Source organism: Gorilla gorilla, chromosome 5 (genome assembly GCF_029281585.2).
Source record: "Gorilla gorilla gorilla isolate KB3781 chromosome 5, NHGRI_mGorGor1-v2.1_pri, whole genome shotgun sequence".
Taxonomy (NCBI): domain Eukaryota; kingdom Metazoa; phylum Chordata; class Mammalia; order Primates; family Hominidae; genus Gorilla; species Gorilla gorilla.
In genome coordinates this window covers 124,832,101-124,857,385 of record NC_073229.2, presented here as the reverse complement: position 1 = coordinate 124,857,385, position 25,285 = coordinate 124,832,101, and the positions used below count along the sequence as shown (strand labels likewise).

General features: G+C 33.0%; 1 protein-coding gene across 2 annotated transcripts in view; it reads left to right on the top strand.

Annotated features, from left to right (window-relative positions):
• The window catches only part of ASCC3 (activating signal cointegrator 1 complex subunit 3), a 382,658-nt gene that overhangs the window by 182,179 nt on the left and 175,194 nt on the right, over nucleotides 1-25,285 (top strand). For both annotated transcript variants that reach the window (XM_004044455.5, XM_055391435.2), the window contains one exon: nucleotides 19,939-20,073. In XM_004044455.5, the coding sequence (XP_004044503.4) occupies nucleotides 19,939-20,073 (135 nt within the window). The remainder of the gene's footprint in view (nucleotides 1-19,938; nucleotides 20,074-25,285) is intronic.

The following is a 25,285-nucleotide window of genomic DNA, read 5'->3' as shown; positions in this document are numbered from 1 at the left end:
TGTCCAAATCATTATCAGCATTTTGTTCAAAGCCATTCAACAAGTCTCTAGGGAGATCCAAACTTTCCCACATCTTCCTGTCTTCTTCTGTACCCACCAAACTGTTCTGACCTCTGCCTGCTACCCAGTTCCAAAGTCACTTCCACATTTTTGAGTATCTTTTCAGTAGCACGTCACTCTACTGGTACAAATTTACTGTATTAGTCCATTTTCACACTGCTGATAAAGACTTACCTAAGACTGGGCAATTTACAAAAAAAGAGGTTTCACATACTTACAGTTCCACATGGCTGAGGAGGCCTCACAGTCATGGCAGAAGGCAAGGAGAAGCAAGTCATGTCTTACATGGATGGCGGCAGGAAAAGAGAGAGCTTGTGGAGGGAAACTCCCGTTTTTAAAACTGTCAGATCTTGTGACACTTATTCACTATCACAAGAACAGCACAGGAAAGACCCACCCCCATGATTCAATTACCTCCCACCGTGTTAGTCCCACGACACATCAGAATTGTGGGAGTTACATTACGATTCAAGATGAGGTTTGTGTGGGGACACAGCCAAACCATATGAGGCGTTATTTCATTGTGCAAACATTATAGAGTGTACTTTCACAAACCGAGATGATATAGCCTACCACATACCTAGGCTATATATGATATAGCCCTTATATGGGACCAATGTCATATATGTTGTCCAGTGTTGATCAAAATGTGGTTGTGTAGCACATGAACCTATTCCCATGGCCTCACCAGAACTTGGCATATAGTTGGTGCTCAGACAGTGTTTGATGAATAAGTGAATAGGTGAAGTCTTCTGCTTAAGTCTGATCTTATAAGATCAGGGGGGCAAAACAACTTCAAGAAAAATCAAGAAGATAATTATTAGTTCTTTGGTAAGCTGAAAGTAGAGGCTGAAGGGAAAACAACTTTGAGATGTGGAACACTAACAAAGGTAGCTTTGACTACCTTCTTAAGGATTTTTTTCCCTCTGTGGTCTGTAAAGATCAATGAAAGAATGTCAGTATTCTCCTTAAAAACATTTTTTATGTAAATTTGCTCTTATTATTTCATCTAGTTATAGATCTTTCTATTAGAAGTATTAAATTATCTAATTTCTCCTAATTTAAGATGTCCATCCAACTTCACTATTTTTTCATGATACAGACTTATCATTTTTGTCACCAGTTATTTTAAGTTAGTATATTTTTGCTTTTTTAAATTTCTATTCATTAAGCCCTTGAGTAGTAAATTTGGAGCCCTTTTAAAAATTTAGATTTTAGAGCAGAGAAAATTTTTGTTTTTCTGAAATATAGCTAGCTTATCATAAGAGCACTCCATTGTGTTTTTGAAATTTTGTACAACAGTTTTTAAAATTAACCTTGTTATTTTGTTCTCATTTTCAAAGGAATACTTTTTAATGAGGAATATTAGTATTGTATTTTTCTTCATTGCTATTAACAATTTTTTCCTAAGTCTTTGAGGATTTTCAAGTTACTCAACTAATACATACTTGTAGCAAGTGAATGGATGCAAAGATATAAAAAGAAAAGGCTAATGAGTTAGTTTCCCCCCACATCACCTCACACCTAATACTCCTATCTTTGAAGTGTATTCAGTTTCCTCCTTGCAAATACAGACATCTACAAATGTACATATATTTAGGCATTTGAGCTTTCTAAATGATTTTTAAACCATTAATCAGTGATTTCTGGAATTACTGCACAAACTGAAAGAGCACAGTGGAACAGTTTGTCTCCGAATGATGTTTAGGAATTTGAAGATATAAACTAAGCTTAGATCTGCCTTTGTGCATGCCATAGACCTATTCCCAACTTCTTTGTTGATAGTAGTGAATGTGATTAGGGAAATTTTAATAAAATCTCTTAAGATAGATTTAAATTTTCATGGAAAAATTCCTTCCGTTATCAGCCTTTCTGCTGATGGCAAATAATATTTCTTTTTACCTCTTGGCCACCTCAGTTCCAATTGTCATTGATGGGAATTGGATATCCTAGGTATGTAAGTATGCAATAAATGTTCTTTTTTCATTCTTGTCTTCCCATTTTAAGTTTTACCCAAAATATCAAAAGAAAATACTGTGCATAATTTTGGAAATAATTGGAAGCAAAACAAGTAGTTTTGTTTATTTTCTTGAAAATGTTTTTTTAATACAGTTACATTGTTGAACGCCAAGGAACTTATATAAAATTAGATTTAAACCAGGACAGTGAAGCTAATGTTTCATTCACTTCAAGTCTTTGCCTCTATTATGTATTAGCATTATCTCTTTTTTGAGTGTGTCTCAGTATAAATTGCTTATAGAAGTTACCAACTTTTCCATCCATTTCTTCATTCTTTAAATCTTCTTTGATTCCCCTTTTTAACTATCCATCTTTATCTCTCAAGCAGCAAAATGTGAAGATAGCTAATACAAGTTGCTTTGCCTTGTTAACTAGGTACTATTTTACCATAGCACTTTGTAATTTTTATCTTGTTTTGTTTCACACCTCCAGAATGTCTTGCATAAAAGCAAATATTACTATTGGGCCCTGCATATATGTGCTTTATGTGCATGTAGCCAATGCATAAATGCATGTTTTCTGACTTGTTACATAAAAGTAGAGTTAGTTGTTATATAAAATGTGTTTTAAAATTTTGGTTTTTGAAAGATTCAACATAGATCAAGCTGATTTAAATCAAATATTTCTGGTTTAGGAGTTGAATGCAATAGATTATTTGGCAATTTATTTGTGTGATTTCATGATTACAATATCATATTACAGTGTGCATATATATGTAATTTAATATGTATACACATATATAATTGTCAAATTAAATAATATAAAAGGACCTTTGAACCTATTTTAAAATATTCACTTCTGTCAAATACATCATACTTTTGTTAATTTTATTTATTTTGGCAAAAATGAAACCTAACTTGTATACATGTTTATTTTATACTATTTATTTGAATTAATTTATTGTTGTTTAAGTATAGCCTTTAGTCATGCTAAAATAATGTTTGCTTGCAGTCATTTTTCTGTCTTTATAAAGTTGTAGAAAATTCTCTAAACATCCATTGGGAGTATTTTACATTGTATTATTAGAAGTTTATTTGACAGCTATTTATTTCATTCTAGAGAATGATGTATTGAATCTCCTTATTAGCTGCTTTCCACCTGATATTTGGACTTAAGCCATTGGTAAATATAGTTAATAAGTTAGGTTACTACCATAAGCATTTGTTGACTACATTTTTAGAGAAATCATTTGATAAAATTGAACAGAGTATTTTTTATTAAAGCCGAATATGAAATTTTATGTGCCAATGAAATCTGATACACTTATCCATGTATTTTCTCAATGTGAAAAAAAGGAGATAAATATTCAAATGTGATTAACCATTATACATTTGTACTGTCTTTATCTGTAGCTGTCGTTTTTATCAATTTTTTGTTTGTTTTCATAGTAGCATATTTAAGTGAGAGGAGATGGAAAGAAAAATTATGTGTCTATATTTAATATTGTAAAATAATGTTCTGTTTTTAAGAGAATAACATCATAGTCTTAGATCTCATCTCATTTTTTCTTTGTTTTATAAATGAGTAGATGAGAAATGTAGCTATCACTATATTATGGTAAATACAGTGGGCATTTCTAAATAGCACATCATTTAAATTAGTAACTGCTCCAGAAATACAGTCAGAGACCTGTTAAATAAGTCTGAAACTGTGAAGTGTCTAAGATGTTGCCCTACCTGCATACTAAAAGGTAGCCTGCCATAGGCTAACTTTGACACCTGGGTCAGGGTACAGACTGTGTTGCTTCTCCCTAACTCTCCACTGGTCTATCTACATGGCGAGAGCCAGCTACTGCATGTGCATGGGTTGCACCACAGGAGAGGTACTCCAAAATTATGAAACTCTGAGCTTGTATAGGAGCTATGGGCACATCTGGTCATCCTCTCCTCTGGAGAGAGAAAGAGAGGAGAGAAAAAAAGTAGACCAATTGGCCATGCAGGGACCTTATCTTTTACTATGGTTACCAGACTCCCTTGAGGAAGGAAAGGAAGGCCTATATCTTGGAAAGTAAGCAGTTGACTCCTTGGGAGATAAGAAAGGAGTCTCTAGGCTTTTGTTACCCTTTGAATTGGAGAAAATGGCTCTGGGGAAATGAAGACATTCTCTATCTGTTTAGCACTTTAGTTTCTATTACTCAGAAGGCCCTGGACGTGTAGGAACACCAGAAATTTCAGGGAGGATTACCTTCCAACAAGACCCAAGGTGTCTGGAAGGGACACACAGGGTCTACTAACCTTGCTAGTATTTTGTTGATGATTTTTGCATCTGTATTAATAAGGAATAATAATGTCTTTTATAGATAATTTTTTTTCTGGTTCAAGATCCCTCTCCAAGATTGCATATTGCATTAATTTATCACGTCCGTTTAGTTTCCTTTAATTTAGAACAGTTCTTTGACCTTATTTTGTCTTTCTGGATTTGACTTTGACATTTTTCAAAGAGCATATATCAATTATTTTGTAAAATGACTCTCAATTTGAGTTTGTCTAAAGTTTTTTCATGATTAAGCCCTATTGGCTTTGTAACAATAATACAACAGAAGTGAAGTTATGTCTTAGTACTTCACACCAGGTAGTAAATGTTATTGGATTTGTCCAGTATTGCTGACATTCATTTTTATCACTTGTTAAAGGTTGTTTCCTCTAAGTTTCTCCATATACAGTTATTATTTTCCCCTTTGTTTCTAATAAGGGAGGAGATACTTGTGTGACTAAATATATAGTGCCCCTCATCAAACTTTTACCCATTCATTTTAGCATCTTTTGATGATTTTCTAACTCCATCATTTCCTTCATCCCACTATATGTATGGAATAGCTTCCTTTCCCCTATTTATTAATTTATGTCTCTGTGGACTTTGATAATTTACATCTCTGTGGACATCTTGAAAGTGTTACAATCTATCACTATACAATTTACTTTGATGATAATACTGGCCCAAATTTGGCCAGTGGAAGCCCCTTCAAGCTAGCTTCGGGTTTTTACCATTTTGCACAATAGGATCTTCTAAGATCTAATTTTGTACTTTCCACTTCTCAGACTTGGAATTAACTATTTCTGCAAACACACCTAGTCTCTTTAGTAGGGAATGGTTTTATAAACTCTTTAGAAACAATGAAACTGTTTTATCTTTGATTGATTGATTGAGATTGAGCCTTCCTCTGTCACCCAGGCTAGAGTATAGTAGTGTGATCATAGCTCACTGCTGTCTCACTGCTGTCTCAAACTCCTGGGCTTCAATCCACTTCCCATCTCAGCCTCCCAAGTAGCTGGGACTACAGACATGTGCCACTGTGCCCAGCTTTTTTTTTTTTTTTTAATTTATTCTAGAGATGGGGTCTCCCTTTGTTGCCCAGGCTAATCTCAAATTCCTGACCTCAAGTGACCCTCCAGCCTAGGCCTCCCAAAGTGCTGGGATTAAAGGCAGGAGCCACCTACCTGGACTGTTTTATTTTTAAATAGAAATTTTTACCAATTTTTTTCCCAAAAATATTATTCAGGAAAATGAAAGGGATGATGAGATTTTAGAATTTTCAAACTTTTATCCAAGAGCAAATATAATTTTCCGCAGTCCCTTTCCACTGGAAGATTTCCTCCTATACCTGTAATATTTAGACTGCTTCAGGTTGCTCTGAGGTGTCACAGGAATTGCTGTCATGAGGTTAGGAGTAGGGAGAAGTGTGCTGTTTGGAAGTGAGAAAAGAGATGTGGATTTCTCTCAGATCCACTTCGGTTGCTTTAATCTTTTTGTTTATTTATTTATTTTTAATATATTGAGCTGCTACAAGAGTTTGTTGTAAGAACAAATTCGACAGCTAAAAAAAAATTTTAAACTGCTTCCTTACAGCATTAGTTTCTCATAATTTACATAAAGATTAGTAATTTCTGTTCTGTGGTGACACTTAGTAGACATATTTCATATATGGAGTATCAATTTCATTTTTGTTACAGAAATGGAATTTGGTCATCTACTTTGTCATGTATGCATTGGACCAAGCAAATCAGCAGTTTTCCCTTTTGGTCCTAAAATCCCAGCTTGAAAACTAATTGTCTATACTAAGTGAATACTGATTGGGTATACTATATGGTTTCAAATATAATGTCTTTTATTCATTGAACAACTGTGATTCCTCCATTTTCTCAAATCAGGTATAAAGTCAAGTATTTGCATATATAAGACAGACCTGTAACTGAAAATGCTGCCCCAACTCTACAAACCAGCACTGAGTTTGAAAGCTTTTTTTTTTCCCACAGCTTTTCCACCCTCAGTTTTGTTATTTTTTCTCAGTGATTGTGGACTCCTTGCATATGGAGATTCTCACAATTCATACTATCTTCACTATACAGACCAAAACTTGAACACCTCAGTTTGTTGGTTTGGCTAAATGCTTTTATATAAATACCTGTAACAATATCAAGTTTTCAATTTAAATGCTTTCAACATAAATAACAGTTATGAGTGTATCAAAAACTTATAATCAAATGTGATATAAAGAAGATATACTCTATAGTCATCATATATATGTATCTTAAATTCATATCATTATATAAATATTCTGTCTTTATCATTTGAATCATTGCCAAAATACTGTTGAGTTATATTACTTACTTAAAAGTTAAAATGGATAATATTCTAATTTTTTCCTTAAATTGTAGGTTATATTTATTAAATCATATTTTTAACATCTTCTGATCAGGTCCCTAATAATTTTATTTTATAAAAAAAGTATTTCAAAGATGGTATTTAATAGATCATCATTATGTTGATCTTGTCATTAAATCTTCTAAAGCATCATCAAGTTCTCCTAGTCCAACTTCTTATTTACAGATGAGAAAACTAAGCCTAATACTATGCCCAAAGTGAGATATGCTTATGCTTTGGAATTGAGAATAGAACCTTGGCTTCTTCACTTCCATTTCAAAGTTTTTTCCCACCACAAAACTGACATCTTCATTTAACCGCTTAATGCCCTAAAGAGAGAAAACAATTCAGAGAATATGTTTATAAATTCCAATTGGAACAAAAGAAAAAAAGAAAAGAATAATTTTTAAAATTCCAACTAGAAAATCTGAGGCCTAAGGAAATTTTCAATAGTGTGGGTGAAAGATCTGTAGTTTCACGATAATTTTAAGTTACTAAAGTTTTTTTCAAGTTTCTAACTGGAGTTGATGTTCAAGCTCATATATTTTTGAAAATATAATCATATTAAACCATATAATCAAGCTAAGAACAATTTAGACGTGAAGCATTTATAAATTTTTAAAAAAATTTCTTCGGCAAATTATCTTGCTTGAATGTATACTTTTTAGTATTGAAGAAGTATAAAGTACATAGAACTCATATAGTGTCAAACCATGAAAAACAGCATTGAGAACTGGTGATGTTTAGTTCAAGAAAGAGAAAGTCATACCAGAGATCTGATAGCAGTTTCCAAATATTTGAAGAATTGTTATATGTAAATAGTAGTTCAGTTTTGCTTTCCTCTTGCCACAAGTAGATCAGTATTGGTCTTGGTCCCAATGAATGGGAAGTTTAACAAATAAATCTGGGTGAATGTTAGAAAAACTTCTGTAAAACAACTAAACGTTGGCCTACCAAATAGATCACTTCCATGTGCCAGGCGTCTTCCTAGTACTTTGTAATTATTGTTTGTTGTTCCCACAGCACCCTTGTAAGGCAGGTACTGTTATCTCCATCTTACAGATAAAAATTGAAGTGCGGGTGAACTTGCCCAAGTTTATCTAGTATATAAATGCTGAGCTATGATTTGAACATAGGTCTACTTGATTCTTAAACACTGCTGATATTCAGCACAAGTCTATATGTTATATAGATTAGTCTGGCGTCAGGTAAGAATTTGATAAGTTAGTCTAGATTGCTACAAAAATTTTCTAAAACAAAAACAATTGATTTATATTAAATTTGTATAAGTAATTATGAGCAAGTAAAATTAACGTGTATGATTATCTTTATTCTGTATGTTATAAATACAAAATAAAAATTATAACATAGTCTATGTTCAAGAAAATGTTAAGGTGTAAAATACACATTTATTTATAGCATTATAGTATTAAGTTATTTATGTTTATAAATATAAGTTGCAAAAATGAATTCATATCTCAGATTAATTGAATGCATATTAAGAATGTATAGAAAATTTATTCAAGCATCAGTTGGATGATATAAATTATTTTACCTCCAAAAAATACATATGCTTAAGAAAAGATTGTTTTCATTAAAGAAAAAATTTACAGTAAAGGAGAAATGCATTCAAAATATTTACTGTTTTAAAATTTTATACTTAATAAACTATACGTTTTGTTGTATTTTCTGGGGTCCTAGTATTTCAGGGACTGCTGAAATATGTCTTATGTTTCTAAATATATTGTACAATGTCTTGCTATATTGGTGAATTGATTGTAAGATAATATTTTTTATAGTTGGCTTAGGAATATGACTACTTGTATTTTTGCTGTCATGGTACATAATGTACATTTAGTCATGGTTTTTTAAATTATACTTTTTAATACAGGTATCTTTTAGATTTTAGGAGATGTAAAGTATTGTTGATTTCTTTTAATAAAATATAGCAGTTAAAGCTCTCCTCAACTCAAACATACAAGCTGATAAATATTAAAGTGATTTTTAAGTGAAATTTATAAGGAATGTTTCACATTCAGAGTAGTGTTCTGTATATAATTCAGTAATAATAACCTGAAACTATTTATCACTTAAAAGCTTGGGTTTCTTGAGAAGAGCTGCATGAGAGTCCTGAGCTGGCTCTGAACTGCCAAGTGTGGATCTAATTACATAGCTTGGAGCTGTGGAACCACATCTCACTATTGTGGATTACTTTCCTTGGCTTATTTACATAACTTCATGAATGAAGACTAGTCAGTGAATTATACAGTCTTATATAGCTAGGGCAGCATAAATTAACCCTATTTGAGGTAGCTTATATTTTCATGGGATATCTAATAAATGTTTAGCTATGTCTTCTTGTGCTTTAGTAATTTGATTGGTTGCTAGGAATATCTAATAATAAGTGCTGGTTGTTAAATGCGAATTGATACACTCATGATTAATAGAGGATTTTAACATTTATCATTTTTAGCACTATTTTTAGTAAATTATAGTTTTATTGTTGTAATCCAAATGTAGTAGTGTCAATTTTTTTACCTTTATCCAAAGTAAGGATGCTTCCTTTATTGTTGTTCAGTAGTACATTACAGTTGGCTCTCCATATCCATGGGTTCTACATTTGTGGATTCAACAACTTCACATGGAAAATATTTGAGGAAAAAAAGAATGGTTGCATCTGTACTGGACACGTAGACTTTTTTTCTTGTCATTATCCCCTAAACAATACAGTATAATAACAATCTACAAAGCATTTACATTGTATTAGGTATTATCAAGATATGATATAAAGTATGCAGAAGGATGTGCATAGGTTAAATGCAAATACTACACCATTTTATATAAGGGTCTTAAGCATTTGGTATCCACAAGGGGTTCTGAAACCAGTCTCCCATGGATACCAAGGGAAGACTGTATTTTGGTTAATACAATTTGATTAATTTTTAATGTAGGTAGCTTAGATTTAGAAGCCAATTTTGACCTTAAAGTCCATAATTTTTATATCTTTTTTTCTTATAAGCTAATCTTTCAGAATAGCTTATAAGTAATTTATTTTTTAAATCACATATTTTACACCTTGTAATAGCACTAAAATACGCATACATGTATTTCTATAACACTATCAAAAAACTAATCAGCAGCAATTTTAACTGATTAAATAAATAGCAATGGGAGGTCTGCTGTTAAATTTAAATAAAACTATCCATGAAAATTATTTAGTTGAGTAATTGGAAGTTTGCTTGTTACCTCATATTTTAAATAAAGGTGTGAATGGAAAGTATTAACTCAGCCTACAAGCTATTATAATTTATAAACTTTTAAATTCAAATCTCTGCTGAAAAATATGTGGTCTTTGTGAAAACTGAGCATTTTTAACATTGTAATTTCAGCAATATTTATTGAGCATCCACTGATTGGATGATAGCAGGAAGGGTAGTAGGTAGACCTCAAAATTAGCAAAATGTAAGCTCTGCCCTCAGGCAGCATTCAAGGAAGAGAGATAACTTGATGGAAAGAAAGTAGGCTTTGGAATGGCAAATCTGAGATGAACTCCCTATTCTTCTGAATGAGTGGCAAATTATTAAAATGGTCTGAGCTTTAGTTTTCTCTTCTGTAAAATACTAATACAATTACCTACCTCGCTATGTGGTTAACAGTAAGATAACGTGCATTGTACCTAGTAATGGACCTAGCACGTAGTATGACCCAATAAATGGTGTCTTTTATGATTAGTCTTAACATTGGGGTGAGCTATGTAAGCTTATGATTACACAGAGTGCAAGTATGAACAGCGTGTAATGGGAGTGATTAATTTTCCCTGGCGAGATTGGAGAAGGATCACTAGAACTGGGCTTTGTAGGTTTATAGAATTTACACAGATGCAGTCAGCAGGAGGACTAAGTGAAAAACATGGCTAACGTCCTGGAAATATACAAATGCATGAAGGTTTTAAACAACAGGAAGAGTTCAGAGAGATAACACCCAAAGGGCCAATAATGAAGAACTTTAGAGTGTTATGACCTTTAAAATCAAGTACTTTGTCATCTTTGAGAGGGAGGATCCTAGTTAATTTCTACATTATTGTATTTATTGATTTTTGGTTACTTCCTCCTATAGTTGTTCATGTAATGAATGGTGGCTTCTGTGTTCATCATCTTCCTAGACTCCAATCCTTCACCATATAATTAGATATAAACTCCAGAAGCACAGGGACCAGTGCTAGGCGAGCCCGTTATATGTCCGCAGTGCCTGTCACGTAATTGTTGGATGATCACAGACTAGCAGAGGAGCTAAGTCAAGCAGAAAAATAGTCAAAAATAAAAGATAGGCAGTGATAAACACTTAAGAGAGACGCATCTGAATTATCTGGATGCCCAAAAGGATAAGGCATCACAGCACTTGTATCTGGAAGCAGCCAGGAAAAACTACTTAATCGTAATAGTAATGTTCATCTCTTCCACGTAGGTATGAGAGATTCTATTTTATTTCTTAAATGAAATTTTATGAAAAATGTATAAACTTTTCAAGTAATTCAGTAGCCACAAAACTATATTTTAAAATGTTTAAATCTAAGATTTTTTCATAAGATCTATCTCAAATATTTATACTCAGTTTACTCAGATATACATATCTAAATGCTTTCTTGCTCACCTTCATTTTTAATAAAAGAATCAAGAGTTCCTGTTGTTGTTGTTGTTTTTTTTAATAACTCCACCACTTTAAAATTATCCTGTCTTCTGTCCTATCAATTACAATTCCAAGATTGTCTTTAGGTGTTTTCCATGGTTTGCGTACTTTTTAAAAATATTTCTTCAAGCCATATTTTTTGACCATGTGATATGTATTCCTTTATTAAAATCAATATTGTTTTAAACCATGATGGCCTTTCTCTGTTAAGTTTAAAATACTTCTCTAACATAAAAATAATTTTTCAGGTATTTCTTTTAGTAGTATCAGGTTTTTTTTTTTCTGAGCCTTGAAATGAATGATTTCCTTTATCTTAGTATATAATTTTTTATAAGGTTATGTTTTACCTTTTCAGGTGGTATTATTTTTGTCCACATGTCCATTTCTACAAAAAGTCTGTATTGACCGCCATATGAATTTGCTCTCTTCTCTGTTTGAACATATGGATACTTTCCCTTGAACTGCTGTTGATTTCTTCTGCTAGGTCATGTCTCTTTTTTCTTCCTAAAGCATTTCCAGGTAAACTAAAATATAAATTCATCACTTAGACCACAAGTTTTATCATCACCCTTTTAAGTGCATTGCTAAATATGTGTTTTTTTAGGCTTTTTACCATAAAACCCATAGCAGTAAAATAACCATAGCAAATATACTATCTTATTACCATAGTATATTATGAATATATTATTATAACCTCATTGTTATCAATTATGTCTCCTGTTCAAAATAATTTATATATTTAATTATAAAAACTATTTAGCCAGGCATGGTGGTGCGCACCTGTAGTCCCAGCTACTCGGGAGGCTGAGGCAGGAGAATCTCTTGAACCTGGGAGGTGGAGGTTGCAGTGGGCTGAGATCACGCCACTGCACTCCAGCCTGGCGACAGAGCGAGACACTGTCTCAAAAAACAAACAAACAAAAAACTATTAAAGATTTGCTTCAATGGGTAAGACAAACGATACAAGACATACAAAGAAAAAATTGTTTTTTTAATTCTGTTTCCCCATCCCCCACCAAATCCCGTTTTCATTTTGTGAGATAACTAATTTGGAGGGTGTCCATATCTCTGTTTTCAAACATATACATTCACATACACCTCTATAGAATATAACAGCACACTCAGGATAATATTATGGAAATTTTTCTTCAATTGATATTTTTTCACTTAGCAGTATATTATGGACATCTCTGGGTGTATGTGTGAGATCAGGTCTGTGTGTGTGTGTGTGTGAGAGAGAGAGAGAGATTTAAGTACAGAAAAAATGAACTACATCTGTATTGAAGAGATACCAAAAGTAAAAATCAAAAGATAAAGCACAGACTAGGACACAATATTCACAATACAGAAAAAGGAGCAAAGTGTACTATCTTGCATATACAAAAAGGACCAACAAATTGATAAGAAAAGAATAAAGCCCCAAAATTAAACAGATTATATTCAGAATAGGGACATAGTTCAATAAACAGTCTTATATACTTTGACTTAACTATTCTACTTCTATGAATGTATCCAACAGATATATTCACAAACATGTAAAATGACTTGTGTACAGAGTTATACTCTGTATACACTCTGTATTGATTACATTGCTTTTAATAACAAAAGATTGGAAACAACATAAATGCCCATCAAACAAGGACTAGTTATTATAAATAAGTTTTGGTGTTTCTATGTAATGGAATACTATGCAACTGTAAAATATAAATGAGAAAACTATACTGATGTGAGATCTTCAAGATAATATGGTTCAGTGAAAAAGGAAAAACAGTGTGTATAATCTACTACCATATGGTGAAAAGGGATTAAAATTATAAATTTGTAGTTGTTTAAATATGTGCATAAACTCTCAAAGGACACACAAGAAACATAGTGGCTACTAGGTTAGAGGGAAGGGTGGTAGAGACGTTGTGCACATTTTTATACTTTCTAATTTTGAACTATGTAAATATATTACCCTATCAAAAAATTAATACAGTATATTATAAGGAGCAAAATTATACTCATTTTATAAGGAGCAAAATTATACTCTAATAAACAACTGCTAACATTTATTGATCACTTACTATGTACCACACACTATTGTAAATGCTTTGTTTATATTGTCTCATTTCTCACAACAACCCCATGTTTTTAGTATACATAAAAGACAAAAATTATTTTTAAAAAGCAGAAATTGCCATTATTAGCTGTGATGGGCTAGTGTGTTTGATTGGGCTCAATGTTATATTTACTTAAGACACATTGAGTATTTGCTGTATGCCAGGCTCTTTGCTCACTATTGAGAAGTCAGATAACTAAATATGGAAAGTTATTTGATAGAGGAAGTACTAGAAGAATAAGAATGTGGTCAGATGACTTGAGTGTCTTCAGCTGGCTAGCACTGTGATCTAAAACAAAAACTCTGTAGTGACTTGTAGTGTCTAACTATGGATGATTCTTGGATCTACGGCATGCACAATGAAACCTTTTAAAATTGTATCTACCTGATAATACAAATGTGGTAATCACAGCAGCAGAAACTATTCTGTGCCTACATGCTGTCATGGGATATAAATAAATATATCTGAAATATATCTGTAGTGGCATTCCCATTCAGACCATACAACACTGTTTTCCCACTTCTTCAGAAGATGGTATTTGCCAGAACTATTGTAAATGCACAGAGGAAAAGCTAATAATTTTTTTAACTTATAATGGATGCCTTAATACAGGATTCTCCTATTTTAACTTGCATCAGAATAACCTGGAGGGCTTGTTAAAACAGATGGCTGGGCCCCACCCTCAGAGTTTCTGACTCAGGGACACTGCTGCTACTGCTGATGCTGCTGATCAGGGAACCACACACTTTTAAATCACTATTTATGTAGGTCTTTAGGGCTTAATTCTCTTGAAGAGCCTGGGTTAAGAAAGTCGAGAAGAACTGAGAGCAAGACAGATAAGTGGCTGTGATGGCTAGAATGAAAACATAAACTGCCAGGACATGACCCTCCCTACCCCAAGCCTCAGCTTTTGCAAGAGCCAATGCCATATGTGCCACATAATGTAAAACAAAATTTCTCAGCAACATTTTTTCTGTGGGACATCTATCTGCCATATTGTTTTATCTTTTTCAGATATATCCATTCTGCTTCACTTCTTAGCAGTATTCCTAGAAAAGAGGGTTTGATTTGGCCGCGCCTGGTGGTTCACGCCTGTAATCCCAGCACTTTGGGAGGCCGAGGCTGGCGGATCACGAGGTCAGGAGATCGAGACCATCCTGGCTAATACGGTGAAACCCTGTCTCTACTAAAAATACAAAAAAATTAGCCGGGCGTGGTGGCGGGTGCCTGTAGTCCCAGCTACTCTGGAGGCTGAGGCAGGAGAATGGCGTCAACCCGGGAGGCGGAGCTTGCAGTGAGCCGAGATCGCGCCACTGCATTCCAGCCTGGGTGACAGAGCGAGACTCCATCTCAAAAAAAAAAGAGTTTGATTCAAGATTTCACATTAAATATTCCTACCGATTTTTTTATTCCTAGTTCATCTTTCACAACCCCGTTAAAAAGGTTGCTAAAGGGGAAGTGTTTTAAATTGTTTTGTGTGATGTTAAATACACATACACACACGCACATATGCATGTAAATGAGTAATAAACAAGTGCATAGTTGTCAATGTATAACAGTGGTATACTGGTCTGTTTAATCTTTTAGGCAAAATTAATTTTGTTTATGTTTATTCCCCTAATAATGGTGCTAATACTTACCAGCTATGACAGAGCCTCTCAAAGTTTGTGGACAATAACATTAGCATCTTTGAACTCATTAGAAATGCAGTTTCGTGGCTTGCCCCAGACCTATATAGTCAGGAAGGGGATTGGGGGAAACAGCAGCAATCTGTGTTTTTAACAAGCCTGCCAGGTGATTTTGAAGCTTTCTAAAATTTTAGAGCCACCATTTTACTAAACACAGTGTTTTCCCTTACATTATATCCTTTGATTCCTATAGTAATCCTGTGATACATTGTAACTCTTTATCTGTGTTCTGGGGGAAATAAGAATTGAAGAGATTAAACAATTTATTCTAACTCACACTGATATTTAGCAGTACTCCAAAGAAGAATTTTCAGATCTTTTTCAAATAATATGTCCTTCTTTCCTTTGAATACACCCTGAAACACTATGTGTTACTTAAGCATTCCAGTTTTTTGAATCATTATTTTCTGAGCTTTTACTCCTTTATTAATTTTAATCAGCATCTCAATGTGAAGAACACTTTCTTTGACAAGTCAAATAACAGGACCAGAACTCAAATTTATGTACTTTTTTTTTCCCAAGTATGGGAATGATTCCATCATGTATTTTAAATATAAAAGGCTTTTGCAGTTTATGACCACATTCTGCCTGCTTTTGTTTCTATGTGAACTTTTCCATAATAAAAATAAAACAATATGAAGAAATGGCTTTTGAAACTAAAAATAAGTATATAAAATATTTTTAAATGCATAACCTAAAAAACTCAAAAGCATAAAGTTTTATAAAAATCTAAATTTGCCATCATTATTGACTTAATCTTACTATTCTGTTCTTATTTTAATGACACACACCAATTTAACTGTTGCTCAGTTACCAAAAAGTGTTTCTAATATTAATTTGGAGTTATTTCTGTCAAAGGAAACAATGCTGTCCTATTACTTGTGATTTTCATATGAGTCTATTTAAGTTAATTAACCAAATTAGCAAACCATAAAATCAGGTGTGTTTATAGAGACCCAAAACCTTGTAATGACTTCAATTTGAGCTTCAACACATGAAATTTTTAATTAAAAAAAAAGGGTTTATTTTACTTAACACGACATGATGGATTCCTTAATAAAATGAAATTGTTACTTTAAATTGTAACTAATATTTCTGTTGGCTGCAGTAGAAAATGATTTGCAAAATGAAAAGTTGACAAGTAAGACTGAAATAATTAATGAAGATTTAGGTTGTATTCTGTTTTCCCTTATGTTCTCCATATCTGCTAATTCAACAGGATTTACATAATGTGGCATTTGAATTATGGAGAATAGAAATCTGGTAGCATTATAAAAACCCCATCTGGAAAATAATGTTGGGGCTTATTAGTTATATAAAATACCTTAAAATTTCCTGATATTTCATATGTATAGGTAAATAAAGATATTATTAGGGGGGTTCTCAAAACATCTTTGTAGTAGTGGTTTTATTTATTTTACCTTTTAATCCTCTTTCAGCTTCAGAGGGGAAAATTAAGTTGGTAGTAATTATTAACCAATTTCACACAATAATGCTGTGATCATTTCAGTAGTTGTTAATCATTCAATTTCTAGACCCCTCCCTTAGATATCCTTACTCAGCTGGCTTTAAAGGAGGACCCAGAAATCTATTTTAACAAGCAGCAGCAGTGATTCAGATGTAATAGTCCCTAGGTCTCACTGTGAGAAACCTTAGAAGAGAATGTACTCCTTCAAGCTAACACACTAAAAATAACAAAATTAAATATTCCAAATACAACTGTAGCCTCCTTTATGCAACTTTAATCTTGGAATGATAGGAATGATTATCAGAGGATTTTTTCCCTGTAACAGTAATGTATGAATTTAGAGCTTTGAAACATAGTTATCATAGTATCCCTGGTGCTGTACTAAGCACTTGGTACAGTATTTGGCACATAGTAGGAACTGCATAAATATCTTGGGATGGATGAATGCAGAAAACCAAGTGGCTCCATGTTTAGGGTTCCCACGTTATCCACATGTTATCTTCTCTTTGGTTCAACTGCCTAAGTTATGTGTACAATTTTATCTTTCTCCTTAAATTGTACAGGTTTTTAATGGAAGGGACCACAGCTTGTCTATTTTCATCACTATTTTTTAACTCTATTTTACACATACATGCCTAGTAAATATTTATCAAGTAAAAAATATTTTGTGATTATTTAATTCATCATAATAGATTCTCATCTCCATGAGGGCAGGGGCGTTGTCTCTCGTTTTCATGGCAGTTTTATCAGGACTTGGTAGTTAATGCATGTTTAGAAACATATGAATGAATGAATGAATAAATAAATTACAAAAAAAACTTCATTTTAATTCCGATTTTCTTACAATTTACTTTGGGGGTTAATGAGGTTTTCTGGGTGGTAAAATTTATTTTTATATTAGAGAAAAAAAATTTGCCTTGCTCTTTAAAAAGAAACTTACAATGGAAATGTCCCTACCATTTGCAAGAGATAGAATGATAGAACTGGACAAATTCTGAACTGATGAATCTTCAGCAGTGCATTATTGTAACAGAATTTTCTATCTTAGCATTAAATAGTGTTTATCAGTCATTACGAAAATATCACAATTTGAACCTATGTGGCGGTTCTTAACATGCTATGAAGTAAAGATGTTTGCCCATGAAAGCTAGAGAGCCTATCAAAAATCAAAAGATTTGTTTTCTTTAGTTGAAAAATAAGGAAAACAGAATGTCCCAGTACCTGCAAACTTTCTGAAATAAATTCTATTAGTGTACTCTTTTTAAAATATTCTTTTTTTTTTTTTTTTTTTTTTTTTTTGAGACAGAGTCTCGCTCTGTTGCCAGGCTGGAGTGCAGTGGCGTAATCCCGGCTCACTGCAACCTCTGCCTCCCAGGTTCAAGCGATTCTCCTGCCTCAGCCTCCTGAGTAGCTGAGATTACAGGCACACACCACCATGCCCTGCTAATTTTTGTATTTTTAGTAGAGACGGGGTTTCACCATGTTGGCCAGGATGGTCTCAATCTCTTGACCTTGTGATCCACCCACCTTGACCTCCCAAAGTGCTGGGATTACAGGTGTGAGCCACCACGCCCAGCCTTAAAATGTTCTTATGATCATATTTCCTTTCAAAACCTATTAGTATCAGTAAATAAGTTACAGCTCTGATAAAGTATGAAATCTCAAGATTTATGCCCTTGGTAACTGTAATTAGCTGATTAAATTTCTCCTGATGACTTGCAGTGCTTTTTGTTTTTCTGTAAACATTTTGGGTTTTTTTGTTTTGCTTTGTTTTGAGGAACTTCTTATCTTCTACAAATTATCTGTTCTCCTTTACTTTGAATGTACCTAAAATAATATTAGTTATTTAAGCATTCCAGTTTCTTGAATGATTGTTATCTGAGATTTTACTGTGAATTTTAATAAACATCTCATATGTGGAACACTTACCTTGACAAGTTTATAGACATAAGATTACTATGGCTTAAATATAGAGATACCTCTATAGAAGTATAGATGTCTTTGTGTCACCCTGTCTCCTTTCTGGTCAAATCCCAGACCTCATTCCCCTTTTCATTTCTGTTAGTCCTCAAAATGATCCTCTCTTTTACTTAGGTCAGCTCACATGAGCCTATCAATTCCCTGACTAGATACAATTCTTGAATATCCTCCTAAATGTATAGCCTGCAAAAAACATCAAAGTTTTAACTTCCAGAAAAATGTAACTAACAGAGGAGTACAGGGGAGATATTGAGAAGAGGTGCAAGGATTAGGACATCCAAGTTGCTTCAGGCCTAAGCAGAATACCTTAGTGATTCCAGAGATTTAGATGTGTGAATTTAGTTGAAAGCAGGGGCTAGGGGAACTTGTCTTTAAGTTATTTACTGCACACACACTTACTATCTTTAGATTTTATATTCCAGATTGTTAACAATGTAAAGTTGCTTTTATTCACACCAGATAAAATTGAAAAAGAGCAGTAGTCTATGTGAGAAAATAATTTTTATCATACTAATGGCTCTTTGGGAATGCTGGGGTTGAGCTGATTCTGATGTAAGGTAGAGGCCAAAGAAGAAACTTACAGAGGAAAGAAGGCAGGTACTGACAGGGAGCAAAGGCAGGCTGCTAAAGACTCCCTTATTCTCTTCAGTTGTATTCACACGTGCCTGGTGACTGTCCCTGAAGATGCATTTTTTCCCCACTTCTTGACACAGCATTCAGGCACACACCTTCCCCCTAGTTCAGATATCCCCAGTCACTTCATGAATAATTCCACAGGAAGGCTTGCACAGAGAATTCCAGGTACTTCTACAGAAGCATTTTTATCTCCAGCAGTCCCCTAACCTTTGTATTTTAAGTGATTGTTCTTAGACATGATTTTGTCCAAGGAAGAGTTTTCTTTATTGTTTTCAATTTCTTGAAACATCTTTATGGAACTGGAAATTTAACTGATTGTAGTAATCTTCCAATGAGAAAGCTCTCAATATTTTTGTATGCTGTCTCTATAATACATGACTATGATAATGAATTATGTATTCAAAAGAGAAACATACAAATTAAACTCCAAATTTTATAGACTCCACAAACTTCTATCAACTTGTAAGCTAAATTTTATTTAACTTGTCTTTTTCCTATATATACTTTGTTCTAAAATAGGGATATGTTGGAGAATTCGTAAATTTGTGATTATGTTTTGAGAAATTAATAGTTGTTTATATGGAATGATATCCAGGCTACTATTAAGCTGTAATTTAATTAATTGGAATATTAAATAAACTGCTTTCCTTTTTTTCAGGTGATGGTGTTTGTACATGCTCGAAATGCCACTGTAAGAACAGCTATGTCTCTAATAGAAAGAGCAAAAAATTGTGGCCATATTCCCTTCTTTTTTCCTACCCAAGGACATGACTATGTACTTGCAGAAAAACAGGTAAGAAACAAAGAGGACAAGAACTAAAGCATGTAACATGCCACATATCCCGGGTATTTTATATGTGAAAGATCCACGGTCTCAATTTCCAAGAAGTTAATTTTGCAGATTTATGATGTTATAATCTTGACTTTTTTCTTGATTTAATGATCTTTTATTAAAAGGTTTCACTCTATGACATAACACTTATCATTCCTTTCTATATGGTTATAATTGAAGTGCTTAGTCCTGCTCTTTAAAATATAGTTAAAATATAAAATGCAGTTAAATTTCATATCCTATGTTAACATCTAATGGGCTTATTATTGTACTTCTAAAGAATTAATACTTTTTTAAAATTTCTCAGTTTTGATTTCTAAGGTTAATATTGACAGATACAACCTAAATGGGCTTTTTTTTTTTTTTTAAGCAATGTAAAGGAATTCTGAGCCAAAAAGTTTATAAACAGCTTGTTACTCAGTGTACACATGCTCAAAGGACAAAAAGGTCTTGGGGTCACCTGCATCCTTTTAAAAAGGGAGACCTTTAGGCCCCAACCCAGACTCGCCAAACCAGAATCTACATTTTAGCTAGATCCTCAGGTGATTTTGTACACATTATAGTTTAAGAAGCACTCCTCTAGGTAATTTGAGTATTGGTAGTATCTTAAGATTTATATCGGGTTTTATTTAACTATATCAGATAATTATTTACATGAAGATTGGGCAGATTATGGCCCGAAGGCCAAAGATGTCTGTCTGTTTTGTAATTAAAGTTTTGTCAGAACATAAACATACCAGTTTCTTTATTGTCTGACTTTTTTTGCACTACTGGAGAAAAATAGAGTAGTTGTGATAGCTACTGTAAATTACTTTCAGTTTCTTTGCAGAAAAAGTATGCTGACTTCCTGATTTAAAGCTATGAAAATAAATTATGAAATAAAAAATCTGGTGGCATAAAATGATAGTAACTTTAAATTTTATATATATATATATATAATGTAAGATTTAACTGATTGGTTACCGAACAGCTGCTAGCTGCCAGACATTGTGCTATGCCCTTTTATATTTATTATCCTAGTAAAATATATTTAATTGTGACTGTACTATAAATTTCACCATTTTATATTGATATTTTAAATTCTATGTTAAGCTGATGTCAGTTGTTTTGAACATCAGAGTCTCTTTCAATTTAGAAACACAAAATTTATTCATTTTCTATTTTTTTACTTTTATTACCTAACACTTATTGTACAGATTGTACAGCTTTGTGTCCTTCCAATTATTTATTAATCATGAATTTATGAGAGTCTTTGAAAAGTCAAGTTGGTATTCATAAGTCTTGTTTCATTTCTTTGGAAATACAAAACAACTCTATGCTGTTTAAAAGACAAGCCTTGAGAGCCACCTTGTGGATTTCTGGTTTCTTTATCCATCTCAATTCAGATAACTATTGTTAATTTAAATAATGCTGGTTTATTATTTAATTGTTGTTATTGTAAAGCTTAACATTTATTAAGTGGTCACTGGTGTCAAGCATTGTTTTTATTACTTTATATAACTCATTCAATCCTTACAATCTATGATATTGCTGGTATTATCCCTTGATATGGCATATGTGTAAATCAAATATAGTATGAAATATTCTAGAGCATATTATAATAATTTATATGGAGATATTTTAAAATGATGTTTATTTAAGGCAATGTCACCAAGCACTAATTCACAGATCACTATGCTGGAAGAAAAATAACAGAGAAACGGAAAGTTTTGATACAATTGGGTAGACTTGAAAATCCCTAGTCATTTTTATTATAGCTTTTTTATATTTTTATTATACTTGATTTTTTTCCTGATCCAACTATTATTGGACTTTTTTTTTCAAGAAGAATGAATTGCACACACATTTATTAAGAACATTGTCCTACTCACCCTTATATTCCCAGCCTTTCATAGAGTATTTGTCTGATAGTAGGTATCCCAGAATTACTTTTTTTCTTAGCCTTTATTCCTCTGAGACTGACATTATAATAGATGTTTCACTTTAATTTTCTCATCTGACCTGTACCATTGTGCTGTCCTTTAAGATTCTTATTCCCATTTTACAGATAAGGAAACAAAAACTGAGAAAGTAAATAATTTTCACAGAGAATCTCATATTAAGTAGTGAGGCCATGATTTGAGCCAGTCTGACTCCAAAGTCCACCATTTTCACTACACTGTGTCCTATTTGTTCAAAAGCAAACAGATCAAATCCAATCTGGAGCTTTCTGAAGACCTTAGGGCATGGGGTCTTTTTTTTTTTTTTTTTAATAAAATAGAAGAACATTTCATCAACCTAACTATATCCCTCACTTCTCCTAAAGAGAGATTTTAAAGAGTGAAACCCTCCACAGTGCATATTATAACAAAAGATAAGGTCATCTTTCTCAATATTTTCTCAAAGCTCTAGAATTTAAGAGTATTCTTCTAGTGCTAGTAGTACATTCCTTCATATTTCTTGAAGTGCCTTTGAACTTAAATGGTATTAACATTCTAGCAATTTCAAGGGAGCTGTTATCATCATGGTGGGAGACATTTCTTCCCATGTTTTTGAAAAATGGGAAATTAAGAACCCAAAACATTAAAATTTAATTAGAAGGTAAATTTGCTACAGCAGTACATAGAAATTTAGCCTCATGCCTTCTGTTACATGGCTAAATCCCTACCATGCCACAGTGATGCTTTACCCCTAAGTGTTTAATGTAATCACCTCAATTCCTGACTTACTAAGATCTTTAAAAGCACTTCTTTACAGTTTCATTTAACACAATGTATTTTTATTTGTGTAAATAACAAAACTCCATTAAGAAAATCCTCCTTTTCTGTGTGTGTGTGTGTGTGTGAGTGTGTGTGTGTGCGTGCACACGCACACACACACATTTGCTTGTAATAAGGCTATTTCTATGCCTTAGCTGCAACTGAAATGAGTCTTTTCTCTCTGGTAGTAACAGTTACACCTCAGGACTTCTCATATAATATTGATCTTTAATATCAAAGTCACCCCCAAGGGAAAAACTACCTATATTTCCAGATTTGTCCACTGAAACAAGAATGTAGGGAAAGGAAAGGAAAGTCTCCCAAGAGTAGTTTAACCTTTAGAAATGGAGCCTGGGGCTCTCCCTGGGCACAGGAATATCTCAGGACGTACAAATGATGCCCAAACCAACAGGACACATTCACAAAAAGGTCTGGTTGTGATTTTACCTCTAGAAGGTTTGTGGCCTTGGACATCTAAACATTTCTGAAACGTACTTTCTCTTCTCTCAAATGGAATAATAATGGAGTAAATAATACCTATTCTAGTTATTTACTATGAGAAACGGATAGAATGATGTATGAAATTATTTTGGAAACTGAACAATGATAAAACTTTACCTATCATAGAAATCTATTTTTAGAAAATATATATACTAGTAACTAAATTTTAAAATGGCAAAAGGATAATAAACAATATGGATAAAATTTTCTTAATTTACCCTATATATTTATTACTTGTATACTCTCCCCCTCAAAGATTGTGTCTTAAGAAACCACTGTTTTCTATAAAATAGAACATACCTCAAGGAATAGCAGCAGTTTATATTTATAAAAATTAAGTATATAATTAAAGATGCATATATTTTCGTTATTAAGCCATTGTTTTTCACTGTGATTTTAATTTTAAGTTAAATGAATCCTTCAGTTAGAATTTTCAGATTCTGTTTTACTTGAGATCTCAATCAAATCAAATTTTTCTGTTAGGGACAAATTTTTAACAGGCTTTAACTGTTCTCACAGGGATTGAGTATTCCCACCCATCCCTTTACTGTATGTTTCTGATTTATGGCCCTGATGTGAGTTCAGTATCTTTACATATATCAGTGATGTTAAGAGTTTGTCTTTTAGGTAGAATTTCTACCACGTAATAAGCCTTGTGTCTGTAGTTATTGAAAATATCTATTGAACAAGTTATAAAAAGAGGAAGAATCCAATAGTAATATGTATCCTCAAGCTGCTTTAAAGTATAATTTTCTGACTTTTTATTATGTAGATCTGTCAATCATTTCCTTGTTTTTATAAGTTCAGCTTTAGTCTTTGCCTAAATCAATGGCAACTGGAATTAATGCCAATTTGATTTAGTTATCTGATGCTTACTGTTACAGCTTGCTTTAATTTTGCATGAGCAGCTTCGGTGTCAGTATGGCCCAGATTAGAATCGTCTCTTTCGAGATGGTATCTGTTAACTAAAGATAGCATAACAGACTTAGTAGTAGCAGGGATGGTTAATAGCCCTCTTTCTCTTACTTTTGTTTTTTGCTTTAAATATATGCAAAATATCATCTTCACAGAGTTTATTCTTTCCCTGCCATATCTTAACCTCTTTTCCTCTTGGAGGCTAATATAGTAATTTTACTGTCAGTTACCACCACATAGGATGTCAAAAGTTTATTAGTATTTTTTAAATAAAATCAAACAAAATTGTAAAAAAAAAAAACAACTGTTTGCTTAATTGCATTTTTGGGAGCATGACTTTTCTGTTTTCAAAGGGAGGTAACCTCATATAGAATAAAAACTTTGGATCTAAGCAAACCTGTGTTTTAATGTTGATTCACACACTCTGCCTTTTTAACATCCTCAAGCCACATTTCATCACATACAAAGTGGCAATGATACCTATATTTTAAGATTTTTGTGGCCAGTTGCAGTGGCTCATACCTGTAATCCCAGCACTTTGGGAGGCCGAGGCGGGCAGGTCACCTGAGGTCAGGAGTTTGAGATCAGCCTGGCAACATGGCGAAACCCTGTCTCTAACTAAAAATACAAAAAAAGCCATGCATGGTGGCATATGCCTGTAGTCCCAACTACTTGGGAAGGCTGAGGCAGGAGAATCGCTTGAACTTGGGAGGCGGAGGTTGCAGTGAGCCAAGATCGCGCCACTGCACTCCAGCCTGGGTGACAGAGGGAGACTCTGTCTCAAAAAAAAAAAAAAAAAAAAAAAAAAAAAAAAAAAAAAAAAAATTCTGTAATAAATAAGCTAACATATACCTTGCCTAACACATGGTAGATATTCTGTAAATGTTTACCCATGAGTTTTGAAGAGAAAGAAGATAACAGTTTAAAACAATAATAGATGAGACAAAAATTAAACTTAATGCTTTGGAACAATAAAAAATAGTATTGAATTGTAAAAAGCAGTAAGCAGGTTGGTGGAA